Raw genomic sequence first — 14,611 nt, 5'->3', positions numbered from 1 at the left:
CAGCAAGAGAAAATGAGGAAGATGTAAAAGGGGAACAACCCCCTGATAAAACCATCAGATTTCATGAGACTTACTCAATATCACGAGAACAGTAAGGGAGAAACCGCCCTCATGATTCAAATTATCTCCCACTGGGTCCCTCCCACAACACATGGGAATTATGGGAGTAAAATTCAAGATGAGATTTAGGTGTGGACACAGCCAAACCATATCATTGATATTTCATTATTTGTAATTGCAATAAACTAGAACATGAAAGTCCATGAGTCAGGGAATGGGTAAATGATAAATCTATACTAGTAAATATTTAGAAGCCATAATAAGGTTAGTTAACTCTGTATATATTGATGTGGAATGGTATCCCAAATATTTTGAGTGGAATAATATGCATTATGTGTGACCATTTCCATGAAAACAAAAATGTTGTGGGTGCTCACACCTATATAGAGAAAAGGGTCTGAATGAGAAGTGAAATTATGTTGAGAGTGCATACTGAGTTTTTTACATACTTCTGAATATTTGGAGTCTTCTATAATAGGTATTTACTGTCATTATAGGGGGAGAACTGAAGTCTCCTTTAAAATGTGTGTATATGGATATATACACACATATATATAGATGCATATATTTACAGCGAGATACCATATAAGAGAATCCAGGAAGGTCCATGGATACCTGAAGATCTGCCTATGGAACCTTTCTCTTTATACCCTCTAGGTTCTCTTCGGCTTATTTTCTATTCTGGAAAAATTAAGGCCTGTGAATAACTAGTAATTTAAATAAAAGGCATATCTTATGACCTAGTTTTGAGCTCTTTCAATTGTATATTGATTGTATTAACATAAAGCTTCATAATTCTGTTTTGTCAGTGTCTGGAACTAAACTTCATATTAGGTGTGAAGGTTTTCAAAAGTTAGGACTCTACCTGATATTGAGCTAAATGTTCCAGTTCATTATCAACTACTCATTGCATTCCCTAACAGTAATGTAGAAATGGGTATAAATCAAACCAGGGTTTCCTCTTGAAAGGTATAATGGAAAAAGAGACCCAGTGAATTTCTGTGATATAAGTCAGAACCAGCACTTTTAAAATGCCCTTTCTTTGTCATACAGACAAATCTTTGCCATCCATTTTCCCACCTCTTTCCCTTTTTCCCTCATCTCCTTACTAAGGAAGACAACAATGTTACTAACTTTTCATTTTGTGCTGTGAAGCTCTTGAAACCACACCAATGGAAAAGAGGACCTAGAAAGGGAAAAGGAAGGACCTGAGAGAAAAACATTCCTCTTCTAGTTTAGAGCACCTGCAATGCATGGGTGCATGTGAGCTGCAAAAGTACATCTTATTTAGTTTGAAAAGATCATTTGCAGGATGGTATAAAATCATGTCCTTTTTGTAAGGAAAAAGCAAACGTTCAGAAATACAGAGTTTTTATTTCATAATGGTGAGGGTTAATTTTAAAATTTCTTAATAAAAAGCAGCCTACAGCAATGGATTTTTAGCAGACAAATACAGTTAGTGATTTTATTTTGCTTTATGGTTCCATGGAAAGGGTCAGTTAAGCTTCAAAGAGGCCAAAAAGGAGCATAGTAAATCAGCTCTCCTTTCTGGGAGTTAGAAAAATCACCTACTATGTAGCTGATACAATTAAAATATTCCTGTAGTGCTTTGAAATTGGCTGCTTATTTGTTATCTTCTGATAGATATTTTATACATTATTTTAGTTTTTGTGTGTTACAGAATGAATGTAGATGAAATTTAAATACAGCACTTAATATTTTACTTTCTAAGGAAAGTCTATTTTCATAGACAACAAAAACCAAACATAATAAACCCCTGCTTCCAGAATACGTGTGTTTGAAATTTGACATTTTGCATGAAAGGTGGTGATGCTCGTTTAAACACAAACTGAGAATCCCAGAATTGTGAGTGTCCGTCTCATTGCTTTCAGATTCTCGCATTAGTGTTTTCTTTTCTTTTTTTTTTTTTTTGAGACAGAGTCTCACTCTGTCTCCCAGTCTGGAGTGCAGTGGCGTGATCTTGGCTCACTGCAAGCTCCACCTCCCAGGTTCACGCCATTCTCCTGCCTCAGCCTCCTGAATAGCTGGGACTACAGGTGCCTGCCACCACGCCCGGCTAATTTTCTGTATTTTTAGTAGAGATGGGGTTTCACCCTGTTAGCCAGGATGTTCTCGATCTCCTGACCTCGTGATCTGCCCACCTCAGCCTCCCAAAGTGCTGGGATTTCAGACGTGAGCCACCGTGCCCGGCCTCTCAGGGCCTCTCGCATTAGTTTTATAGATACAATCCTTGTCTTCACCTTAGCCAGCATCATTTTTTCTAAGTTGCACAGCTTACCTGAAAATCATGTGTACATAATCAAACTGTTTTTACATCCTAAATATTAGCCATATAGAAAATTTTAAGTCATTTTCTGGGAGGAAAACAGTAAAAATACTTTAATACTGCATATCTCACTTAAAACTTTCCCTAAATAATATTTAATGAATGTTTGCACTGGCCTGGCACAGAATTCTAGATTCGTTAGCAGGATTTCTTCAGGTATGGTGCGGGGATCACCTACATTAAGTCCAGGAGGAGGTCATTTGTGTAGAATCCTAGGCCCCTGCAAGTCAAGGGTAGGGCCCTGGACTCTGCATCTTAACCAGTTCCCCAGGTAACTTTTTGTGTAAAATATGGAAAGCATTGGGATCCAACTAGAGAAATCCAAGGCTTCCTGAGAAGGAAGCCAAAATTTGGAGGAGAATCCAAGTTATACTTGTTGGCTTGTTACTTTAAAAATTTTTAAGAATTTTTAAAAAGAGGGAAAAGGCCACTTTCTGGGTGGCCTGGGTTTGGAGAGATCTTGGAGGCATCAGCCTTCGTCCCTAGTGGGGTTCGAGAGTTCAGTAGTCATGGGGGACGCCATGTGTGGCCAGCCATGAGAAAGAGGGATGTTGGTGGGTGAGAGCTTCTGAGAAGGTTCAGCTCTATGAGGCACTTCTGCAGTGGCACCAGGAGAGTAAGCTAGAATTACTGCCTGTGGGGATGAAGGGATGTGTGGGAAATGGCACTTCAGAGCCATTCCAAAGCACCCTCAGTCCCATACTTTCTTGGACTCTCTTGGCCAGGCACATTTTAGCAGTGGTACTAGTTTCCCAGCACTATTACATAAATTCTTTAAAACAGTGCTTGCCTCTTTTAATATATTCCATTTTTTCAGATGCATATGGTGCGACAGAACATTAAGGATGACTTTCTTATCAGCCCTATTAAGCTGATAGTATCACTTCTGATCTATTACAGGAATTCTTCTTAAGTGTCTGTTTTCATAATTTTAAAAATCTGTTGCTTTCATTTTATATAATTTCTCATCCTTGATGCTTTAGGTTTGCTTTGAAAAACAGAATTCTGCCTTTGTGGAATGTAATTTGTCATGCCATGTGTTCATAGAAATTCTAGAATCTCATGTTGTAAAAGGCCGTTAGATTTTATACTGTCTGGATACCCCTTAAATTCAAGAATTTTAATACTAGCATGTAGAAGACATTCAGTTTCTACCTGAATATCTCTAGCAATAGGGCACCCAGACAGCACTGAGAAAGCATAGTTCTTTTAAGGTTAGCTCTAATTGTAGGGATTTTTTTTTTTTTTTTTTTTTTTTTTTTGAGACAGGATCCCACTCTGTCACTTAGGCTGGAGTGCAGTGGCACGGTCATAGCTCACTGCAGCCTCGACCTCCTGGGCTCAGGTGATCCTCCCACCTTAGCCTCCGGTGTAGCTGGGACTACAGATGTGCTACCATACCCAGCTAATTTTTGTATTTATTGTAAAACAGGGTCTCACCATGTTTCCCAAGCCAGTCTTGAACTCCTGGGCTCAAGCTATCCACCCACCTCAGCCTCCCAAAGTGCTGGGATTATAGGCATGAGCCACCATGCTTGGCCACAAAGATGTTTTTTTTAATTAAGCAGAACTGTCACCTAGCATCTGGACTCTTTAATTCTAACCTTGCTTGGTGATAGCAGCTGGAAGAAGGCTAATCTGTCTTCTCCATCACATCCCCTCACCAATTTGAATACAGAGTGTGTTATCTTGTGTCTTCCTTTTCCAAAATCTTTCCCTTCAACTCTTCTTCCAGTGGCCCAGTTTTGTGGCTTCCTCACTCCTCCTCATGATCTCCATGGCATGGCTCCAGCTATCAGTGACCCTTAAATATGGACACCTAGGACTGACTCCTGTTTCTAGGAAGATCTGAATAACAGCATTCAGAACTATACCCCCCTTTTCTGGAAACTCCACATATCTACTGAAGTAGCCACCAGGCTAGCGACCCTCTCCAAGAAGATGGTGAGATTATTTGGAAGTGCTTGTTCTTAGTGAATCCATTTTGATTCCAAATGATCCCTGTATCTCTGCCTTATTATTACAAGGCTCTACTTAAATTATTTAATGTAGAATTTTTTGCCTATGTTTGGTATAAACCTCTCTGACATATGGTGTTGAAATTCTCCTGTTTGTGCTTGTTTTCAGTTTCCCATCATCAGAATATTTGTCGTGATTTTCCCTTCTTCTCTGACTTAGAGTACTGAATAGAATTTAAGCAAACAAAGTCTCTCAAAACAATTCTACTTAATTCAAGGGTAATAGTAAACATCATCCTACTAAACAATGAAAAGGTGAGTGTTTTGCAAAGCTACCATATATAAATTATAATGTCATTATGGCAACTCTAACCGATTAATGACATGATGATCTCATTGTAAAAGTGAAGAACAATCTCAGACAGCTTAAATGAACTGCCCAATGTTTCCATGTGAGAAGAAATGAAGGAAAGATTCTTAAGTGATTCTTCTGCCTCTAGGGACTAGGTCTTTGAGTTGATATTTTTCCAGCAGCCCAACTACTTTCTTCTAAAGCACTGGCTGGACACACACTGTTAGTTTCTTAGGGTCTCTATCATGATTCTGGGGGCAGGAATTGATGAACTTCTTCTGTAAAGACCAGACATTAAATATTTCAGAGTTTACCGGTTCTGTAATCTGTTATAAGTACATACATCTGCTGTTGTGACCTGAAAGTAGGTAAATGATATGGAAATAAAGGGTATGTCTGTGTTCCAAACAAAACAGAGAGCCAGTTTGCCAACACCTGTTTTAGAACATGAATTCATTTGGGGAGAAATAAAATCTTGCAACACAAAAAGATTGGGTTCATTTGTGGAAGCAGTCATGCTAAGAAAATCAGTGGGGAGAAGAGGACTAAACCACTGCAGTTTGAAACTGTGGGAAGTCCAAAAGGAACAAAAACAAAAAATAGAATGACAGCAACACCCCCTATTTCCCTCCTCCCTATTACCACACACACTTCATACCAAGGTTGGCCACAGTTCAGCTAGAACATGGACACATGGGCTCAGCTTCACTGGAACATATTTGACCCTGAATTATTTCAATTTATTTATAAGGGATGTAAATTGTACTGCCTTTCTGGGTCCTATATAATATTTCTATATATAATTTTCTCAGAAAATGGATGAAAATTAAGCTGTTGGCTTCTTGGGTTTGACCCATTATGAAGAATACTAAAAACCAACAAAAAAAAGTCTAATGTTTAATTGCCTTCTATAATTTATTTCTCTCAATGGAGGAAATGTTAAGGAGTACTTATAGTAAGTTTATCAATTTTTCAGAGATAGTATTAGTGAGTTAAATATGTTCTAATAATTTATAAATGCTTCCTATTTCTTATTACTTTAGCAAAGGAAATGAAAGGTTTATTTTGGAACTCAAAATTATATGGGTCCAAGATTATACACTGATCTTTAAGTCAACTAAATTCATCAAAGAGAATTCTGGAGATTAATGGGTAGGGAGAATTTACCAAGTAGAATTCTCCCTGGGGCAAGAACATATAGAATTTGAAAAAAGCTTGTTTATTATAAATTGTTTTTCAAAAGCAAACAAGACTCTTTGTGTTTAAAATGTAAACTATAGGAAGTAAATTAAACAAAAATATTAGTCTGGAAAAACATGACCAACTGAAAATTTTGGTTGATTCTTATGTGAGTTTTGGAGCATATTCATGCAATGTAAATTTTGGAAGAAAAGGAATTTTTCATTTTAATTTAAATGGGAGTTTTAAGAAACCAGAAGATAAGGTCAGATTCATCCAGCCTTAGAGAATCACGATGATGTTACTGCCAGTAGCCTTATGCCTTGTCTGATTTTCATCATTTGTATTAGTTATCCATTGCTACATAACAAAATGCTCCAAAACTTAGCAGCTTAAAATAACATGTGTTTCTTGCCCTTCATTTCTGTTGGTGAGGAATTTGGGCCCTGTTTAGCTGAGTCCTCTACTTCAGAGTCCCTCATAGGCTACATAATAAGGTGTCAGCTGAACCATAGCTGTTCTAAGATTGAAGGATTTGCTTCCAGGCTCATATGGTTGTTGGCAGGATTCAGTTTCTCATGGGGCATTGGACAAGGGCCTCAGTTCTTCGCTGACTGTTGCCCACTCTCAGTTCCTTGAAGTGTGCCTCTTCAGTGTGGCAGTGTTCTTCATCGAAGCATGCAAGCCACAAGGCTCCGGGGAGAGCCAGCAAGATGGCAGTCACAGTCTGTCATTACTTTATTTTCTTGGGTTTTTTTTTTTTTTTGGTTTTTTTGGTTTTTTTGGTTTTTTTAAATATAGGACAGTCCTGCCCTGTAGCCCAGGATGGAGTGCAGTGGCACAATCATAGGTCCATATACCCTTGACCTCTTGGGCTCAAGCGGTCCTCCTGCTTCAACCACCTGAGTAACTGGGACTGTAGGTGCATGCTACTGTGCCTGGCTAGTTTTTTATTTTTCTAGAGATGCATCTTGGTATGTTGCCCAGGCTGGTCTCAAACTCCTGGCCTCAAGTGGTTCTCCTGTCTTGGCCTCCCAAAGTACTGGGATTACAGGCGTGAACCACCACACCCAGCCTAGTCTTTTATAACCTAATCATGGAAGTGACTTCTTGTCACCTTGCCATATCTGCTGGTTAGAAATAAGTCGCTATCCTCCAATGGGAGGAGATGACACAGGGACGTAAATACCAGGAAGCCGGAATCATTGAGATCATTGTAGATGTCTGCCTATCACAGACCTCTAAATTCTGTCAGGCTTGTCCAACTTAAGAAGTTGCCTATAAATGTCACCAGCATTTTTACAACTTATGGCCCACTTTTGACTGTCTTCTCTTGTTCCTCCTCACGTCAGGCATATTTTTTTTCCCCAGGATGTCATGTGTAGCACCCTTTGGCTAGTAATTCCCACAGTGAAATACAGATATTTCAATGCCATTAAACTGTCCTTTGAGAAATTTGTGTTACTTAATCAGACGGCCAAGAAAATATGTATGTTCTATCGACAGGGCAAGTTTGGGAGACATCAGCTGATAGATTTGCTTCTTGGCATTCCATCACGCCTTTTCAAAGTATCCCGATAGTAGATACAAAACTGTTTAATGGAGCTCAGCTGTTCCAAGACAAAATAACTTTATCAGAGACATTTAGAAATGGAAATTAAGAGGAAATAAATGTGCATGTATATTTTGGCAACTGAAGATGAACATATCTTTGAAGTTCTTTGAAGTTTGGGATACATCGGGAATTTACTATGGAGTTTTTGAGAATGAACTCATTAGTTGTATAGCTTTTACTGTAGCTATTCAATAATAGAGTTAAATGTACTCATGTTGTTCTTGACATCCTTGATTTATGGGACCATAAGTCTTTAGGTGTGTTATCTTATTGGACGTATTTAGTGACAAGCTGTTTTACTTAAGTACCACCTTGTTTTGACAATGTAGCTTGTTTTTAAGCGTATTCTAAAAAATATATTTTTCATTTACTACGTGCTATGTACTCTTGAAGGAGTTTTTAAGTAACCCGTTTAGTCCCAATAATACCCCTAGACAATAAGCACTGTTATTACTTTACAAACAGGAAAGTGACATAAAAGAGGTTAAGTGACTTGCTCAAGGGCACACTGCTAGGAGAGGGTAGAGCTGTGAACCAGATTCTATTGAGGTATATCATGCATTCAAGTTTGAATGAGATGGAAAAATGTGTTAAACAGAAGGAAGATACACCAGATTCCTTTTGAGGTGACACATTGAAGGCCGTACACTTTATATACTTGCTGAAGTAAGAAACTTGTCAGCCACTGTATTAGTCCATTTTCACACTGCTGATGAAGACGTACCCAAGACTGGGTAATTTATAAGGAAAAAGATTTAATGGACTCACAGTTCCACGTGCCTGAAGAGGCCTCACAATCATGGTGGAAGGCAAAAGGCACACCTTACGTGGCAGCAGGCAAGAAAATAAGAGCCAAGTGAAAGGATTTTCCTCTAATAAGACCATCAGATCTCATGAGACTTATTCACTACAGTGGGAACAGTATGGGGGAAACTGCCCCCATGATTCAATTATCTTTCACGAGGTCCTTCCCATAACACGTGGGAATTATGAGAGCTACAATTAAAGATGAGATCTGGGTGGGGACACAGCCAAACCATATCAGCCACACTCTGAGTATATGTCACCTTGCTTTGGCTGGCATTATTCCACAGAGGCTATAAATATGATAGAGTACTCCAGAATCTGAGTTTGAAATTTAGAAACAAGATTAGAAAGTGGTAGTCTTGAAAACATCAGAACTAACATAAAATGGATTGAAAAACCCCAGCCCAAAAGAGAGTTTTTAATTCTTTAGCTGAGATGATCAGAAGTCTCCTGAATATATCCAGGGGCTGTATGCTAAGAATTAATTTTGCTTTTTCTAGTTTACAAGTGAGCAGAAACAGGAAAAACATCAATTTTTATTTTTTGAGACAGTCTCACTCTGTTGCCAGTCTGCAGTCTGGAGTGCAGTGGTGCGATCTCTGCTCACTGCAATCTCCGCCTCCCAGGCTCAAGTGATGCTCCTGCCTCAGCCTCCCAAGTAGCTGGGATTACAGGTGCCCACCACCAGGCCCAGCTAATTTTTTTTGGTATTTTTAGTAGAGATGGGGTTTCACCATGTTGGCCAGGATGGTCTCGATCTCCTGACCTTGTGACCTGCCCACCTTGGCCTCCCAAAATGCAGGGATTTACAGGCGTGAGCCACCGTGCCCAGCCCAATGTTCCTTTATTTTCTTGACTTAGTGTCAAGAAATGGAGATGCCTGTTGAGTACATGTTGTTTTCATGGCTGTTGCATTGGTCATTCTTATTTGTCACGTACACTATGACCACTGCCAAGTTGCAATTCCCCTGGCACTTTGTTATTCTTACTTTTATTTTTCTGGGAAAGTTGACATTTTCCCAGCCCAAGACAACCTTCTCTTCCTTTGAACATAGAAATCTTTTTGAAATTGCCTTCAGTATTTCCAAATACAAGCCCGTCTCATGCACATGCTGCAGAATTTGGAGGAGTGAGTCATTGAAGGAAGAGCTGGAGGTGGTGCTCATGGTGTGGAAAAAGGAGAGGAGGAGAGAGGGCCCAGGGAAAGGACATGCAGATGGCCTGAGTGCCTGCCGTGAGCTGTCCAGGCTCTGTGCAGAGGCTGAGCACCTCGCAGATGGCACACCGTCAGACTCTTGCACACCAGATGAGAAGACAAAAGCTCATAAAGGTCAGTTTGATCAAAGTTTCACTATTAGTAAGAGCTATAATTGAGATTTCTATCTCTCTAGACTCAAAACCTATTATGGTTTTTTAATGAATTATTTCAGACCTTTACAAATGTTCAAGAATATCATAAAAATACTTTGTATTCATCTGAAAAGAAAATGAAACATTACAAACAAAATTGAAGCTTCGTTTCTTTCTCCTCCTCATAGAATTACACAGCAGCCAGGCACTGTGGCTCTGGCTCGCGCCTGTAATCCAAACACTTTGGGAAGCCAAGGCAGGAGAATTGCTTGAGCTCGGGTGTTCAAGACCAGCTTGGGCAACATAGATTTTTTTTTTAGGAAAAAAAGAGTACACACTATCCTAAATTTGGATTTTATTATTTCTCATAAATGTCCTTATATATGTACGTTTTTCTTAGCAATAAATACTGTTTTTCAAGTATTTAATCTTTGACATAAATGGTATCATGACCGTACCTATTCTTGTACAACATTTTAATGCTTTACATTGTTTAATACATGTAATATTTCTCTGTATGAGTATGTCATAATTTACATATTCTGTTGAACATTTGGGTTGCTTCCAAATTTTTTAGCTATTAAGAGCAGTGCTACAGTGACCTTATACTCATATGCTTGAATTTCTCAGTTTTCCCATCCCCTCCCGTACTTCAGACTGGAGCTGCCATGGGTAGTGTGCACACTTTCACCTTGGCTATGCATTGCATGTTACTTTTCATGGTGATTATGCTAATTTTCACTTGCAACAGCAGAGTATGAGAATTTCTGTTCCTCTCTATGTTCGCTAACACCCGGTAATGCCAGGCTTTTACATTTCTGCCAGTTTGGGTGTGAAATAATTCACTGTGTTTTTAATTTGGATTTCTATAATTACTACTGAGGAAAAACCTACAAAAAAGAGTCCATGCTTATTGAATACCATCTTCCTGTCGAGTCTCCAACATAGTCTCAACTCACCAACGTTGACAGTCTCAACGTTTATCTTTCCAGCATCAAGGCTTCATGATGCTGTCGATCTCACTACTGCTGAAGGCAGAACTACAGCATGCTGAATGCCTCGTCTAAGCTCAAAGACATTTTAGTGCAGTTTTCACAAGTCTTTCTGTTATATAGACTTGAGACATTATTTGGGGAAATTGGGGATTCGAAACTGGTGTGAAGGAGCTATCGTGTAACATTTTATTCACCTCTCTAAAAGTCAGTAATAATAGTTTTCAATTTGGGAATTAAAAATGAGGGAAAATGAGTTTTGTTTTGTTTTTTTTCTAAGCCTTGGTGCCATTACTTATTACTACTTTTATCTTTCCCTCCTCATGCTCAAGAGAGCATTTCTATATGCATGGTCTATTATTGGGAGACAGAAAATGTACAGGCTGTGAATTCCAGGCTACACAGCTCCAGATCTGGGGCCAGAAGTTCTCTTTCTGGAACCAGACAATCTAGATGGAGCCTTATTCTCTACAGTGGACATCAGAAATGACCTGGACAGCTTGTGAAAACACAGGCTGCTGGCCCCACCTCCAGAGTTCCTGATCCCGTAGGTCTTGGGTGGAGCCAAACCTTTTGCATTTCTAACAAGTTTCCAGATGATGCTGATGCTAGAGACCACACTGTGAGAACCACTGCTTTGAAGCAATGTACCCAAAAGTAGGGGAGGCACTGGACCAGGAAGCCCTTCTCAGACGGAGGCTCAAATTCAGATACAGGTTGTTATGTAATATTACAGCCCAAAGGCCTGGCTGGTTAGGTGTATGGCTGACTTCTATATTCTTCATGCTTTTAATAATATCCCACTTATTTTAAAGTCAGCATGTGTTTTAAAATATTAAGGACAAGACTAAAACCTCAGGGCCTTACAGATTTGGGATTCAATACGTTTTTACTTTGATTTTCAACCTTTAAAATTCTAGCAAAGGTTTTAGTACATGATACCAATGTTATAGGTATGTTATTTTGAGGTCGGTAGACTTTTAGGAATGTATGACTAACCAAACTGTTTCTAAGATAGTAAGAGTCAAATATTCATTTATCATTAGCCAACATTATCATTAGCCAACATCTTAGTAATCTATACAGTCTTCCACGTATAGATTACTAAGGCGGAATCGTACAGTTTTGAAAAGGAGGAACAGGGTGGTTATGGGGATTCTCCAAGTCAATTTTTTTCTTTGGAATCTCTCAATGAAATGGGTCATCTCAGGTTTATGGAAACCCAGAGCACAGGACATATGATAGTAGAAACACTTGCTGATTGCCATTATGAAGTACATTTGTGCTTATTTAGATAAATGGATAAATGTGTTTTTACCCATATTGTATGCATATGAATATATAAATTATATGCACATATAGCGTTGATATATGTGGATCACCTGAGTAACTTGGACATCACAACCAAGATGATCTTTCTGTATAAGCAAAACAATTTAAAGAAAATAACCATTGTGAACTAATGCGTGGTACAGGGGAGGAATTTTGGGGTGCTCATAAAGGTCTGTTTTTAACATGGATGATACTTACACAGGTCTTGATAAACGTTTGTTATAATAAATATATAGCTTCTGTGCTAGTTTCTATGTGTATTTTATTCACAATAAAATGCTTTATATATGAATAAAGTTAAAACTACAGTATTTTCTTTACATATTTCTAACATTTATAAGAGTTATACATAGTCAAAGTTGGTATCTATATGTGCATGTGTGAATATAAAATTTTGAAAAGTATGCACTAAAAATACAAGAAAAAGTGTTCTCTTTATAATCTCTATTTTTATAAATAACTGGCCTTTTATGGGAAAATTTAGTGAAGCTATTTTAAGTTTTCTAACAAAGTTTACCTTGGCTTAAGTTTCAATTTTTGTCTATTTCAAAAGACAAATGCAGATTCATAATCGGGAGTGATGGGAAATTGTTTACATGTACCTCTAATATCACTAGCATTTAATTTTAACCTAACAAAATTCTAACACGAAGTCTTGAACTTTTGTGTTCAGAATAAATGTGATTTCTAGTTGTGATCTACTTTGTTTTGTTTCTAAAGATTTTGTTTGAACATATATTAACTATAATGAAATAAAAGCCAAGAATAGCTTGAAGAGGGGGAAAAAAGAGAACTTAGGATCAAGGTTTCAAAATATTATGAAAAGGAAATAATCAAATGCAATACTTTGCTTTTATGTTGACCTTCTCATTCTGGTTCCTCACCCTCCATACTCTGTGAAAGGTTCTAAAGCCTGTGGCCATTGGTGACCTGCCAGGCAGGAGGTTACAATTCCCAGGCAGATGCAGCCGTCCTGTGTACCATTGATGGGATTCAGTAAAAAAGGACAAGGCCTAGATAGCCTCCAGAACAATTTTATTGTATATAATTGTTTTCAGGAGGAAAGATTAATTTGAAATCTCTGTATCTTGAATTCCAAAGTGACTTCACATGGTAGAAAGAACATGAACTTTGGAATCAGATAGCCAGGCATGGAAGGGAGATTGTCGTCGTTATAATTAATCCAAGCTAATTAGCTGTAACATCTGCAAGAATATTTCTTCAGTCTGTGGAGTGGGTAACATCATAGGATTTTGAGGATGACATGGGACAACATATGAGAAAATGGGAGGCAAGTTATTGATACTCAGTAAATGTTAATTCCTGTCTCTTCCTGCCTGAGCTAGTCTTCAAAGCATAACACCAGTAGCCTTCACAGCCAGCAGCTTTGTAGGTGAAGCAAGCTATTGGTACAGGTCCACATTGCCTAGTGCCGTGGCTGGAAGGAGTCAATTTAATGTGAGGCAAACCATGTTTGTCGACACAGGTCCTGCCTTCTAGACATTCTCTATATAAAGAGACAATGTGGCTGGGTGCTGTGGCTCATGCCTATAATCCCAGCATTTTGGGAGGCTGAGACAGACAGATCACCTAAGTCAGAAGTTTGAGATCAGCCTGGCAACATGACAAAACCCCATCTCTACTAAAAATACAAAAATCAGCTGTAGTTCCAGCTATTTTGGGAAGCTGAGGCAGGAAGATTGCTTGAATCCAGGAGACGGAGGTTGCAGTGAACAGAGATCATGCTGTTGCCCTCCAGCCTGGGCAACAGAGTGAGACTCTGTCTCAAAAAAAAAAAAAAAAAAAAAAGTAAGAACACTAAATGTAGAGATACAGAGACGGTCATGAGTATGTTTATTTGGTGTCCAGTAGACATGCAAATGATAAGGAAATATGTGTTGCAAGTAAACTCAATTGTTGTGGTACATGGTCATTTTAGGGTCCAAGGTGAAAAGCGATACCTTGGGTCCCTTTAAATTGAGGCTGATCTTCACAGTAGTTGATGCTTCTACATGTTTCAGTTTTGAGTACCTTTCCCACCCCCATCTCTAGAGTCTAGAAAGCACTTATTCCTAGAATCCCCTACAGTTGAGTGAATGATCTGTAGGCTTGCAGGAGCATATGTGTGTATGTTTTGTTTGTTTTTGAGACAGGGTTTCTTTGTCGCCCAGGCTGGAGTGCAGTGGCAGGACCACAGCTCACTGCAGCCTCAACTTCCTGGGTTCAAGTGATCCACCTCAGCATCTCAATTATCTGGGACAAAAGACATGTACCTCCATGCCAAGCTAATTTTTAAATTTTTTGTAGAGATAGGATCTTGCTATGTTGCCCAAGCTGGTCTTGAATTCTTGGGCTCAAGCAATCCTCCTGCCTCAGCCTCCCAAAGTGCTTCTGAAATTCATAGTAGGTGTCTCATAATTTTTATTCCTGGAGACAAAATTTTTTTGGCTCCTCTCTCACATTTGTTTCTGTTATTCTTTCTAATAAGAGACCTGCTTTGATAGCCCATGAGACTGTTGGAGAAGAGGAAAAAAGATCACATGCGGTTGAAAGTAAATTTGGTTTGTGTTTTTATCTTGTATGTGTCTCTTCTCATCTTTCACACTGGCTGGGGTATTG

The 14,611-nt window shown here is 38.7% G+C and overlaps 1 protein-coding gene across 8 annotated transcripts in view; it reads left to right on the top strand.

Annotated features, from left to right (window-relative positions):
- Nucleotides 1–14,611, top strand: part of CCBE1 (collagen and calcium binding EGF domains 1) — a 262,780-nt gene that overhangs the window by 147,482 nt on the left and 100,687 nt on the right. For 3 of the 8 annotated variants that reach the window (XM_063716922.1, XM_054538033.2, XM_063716924.1), the window contains 2 exons: nucleotides 4,143–4,351; nucleotides 4,535–4,680. The exons of 3 other annotated variants lie outside the window; for them this stretch is intronic. In XM_063716922.1, the coding sequence (XP_063572992.1) occupies nucleotides 4,673–4,680 (8 nt within the window). In that variant the 5' untranslated portion in view covers nucleotides 4,143–4,351; nucleotides 4,535–4,672. The remainder of the gene's footprint in view (nucleotides 1–4,142; nucleotides 4,352–4,534; nucleotides 4,681–14,611) is intronic. 2 more of the 8 variants (XM_063716923.1, XM_063716925.1) reach the window with 1 other exon arrangement.

The sequence above is a fragment of the Pongo abelii genome, chromosome 17, assembly GCF_028885655.2.
Source record: "Pongo abelii isolate AG06213 chromosome 17, NHGRI_mPonAbe1-v2.0_pri, whole genome shotgun sequence".
Taxonomy (NCBI): domain Eukaryota; kingdom Metazoa; phylum Chordata; class Mammalia; order Primates; family Hominidae; genus Pongo; species Pongo abelii.
This window is presented reverse-complemented; position numbering and strand designations above follow the sequence as displayed.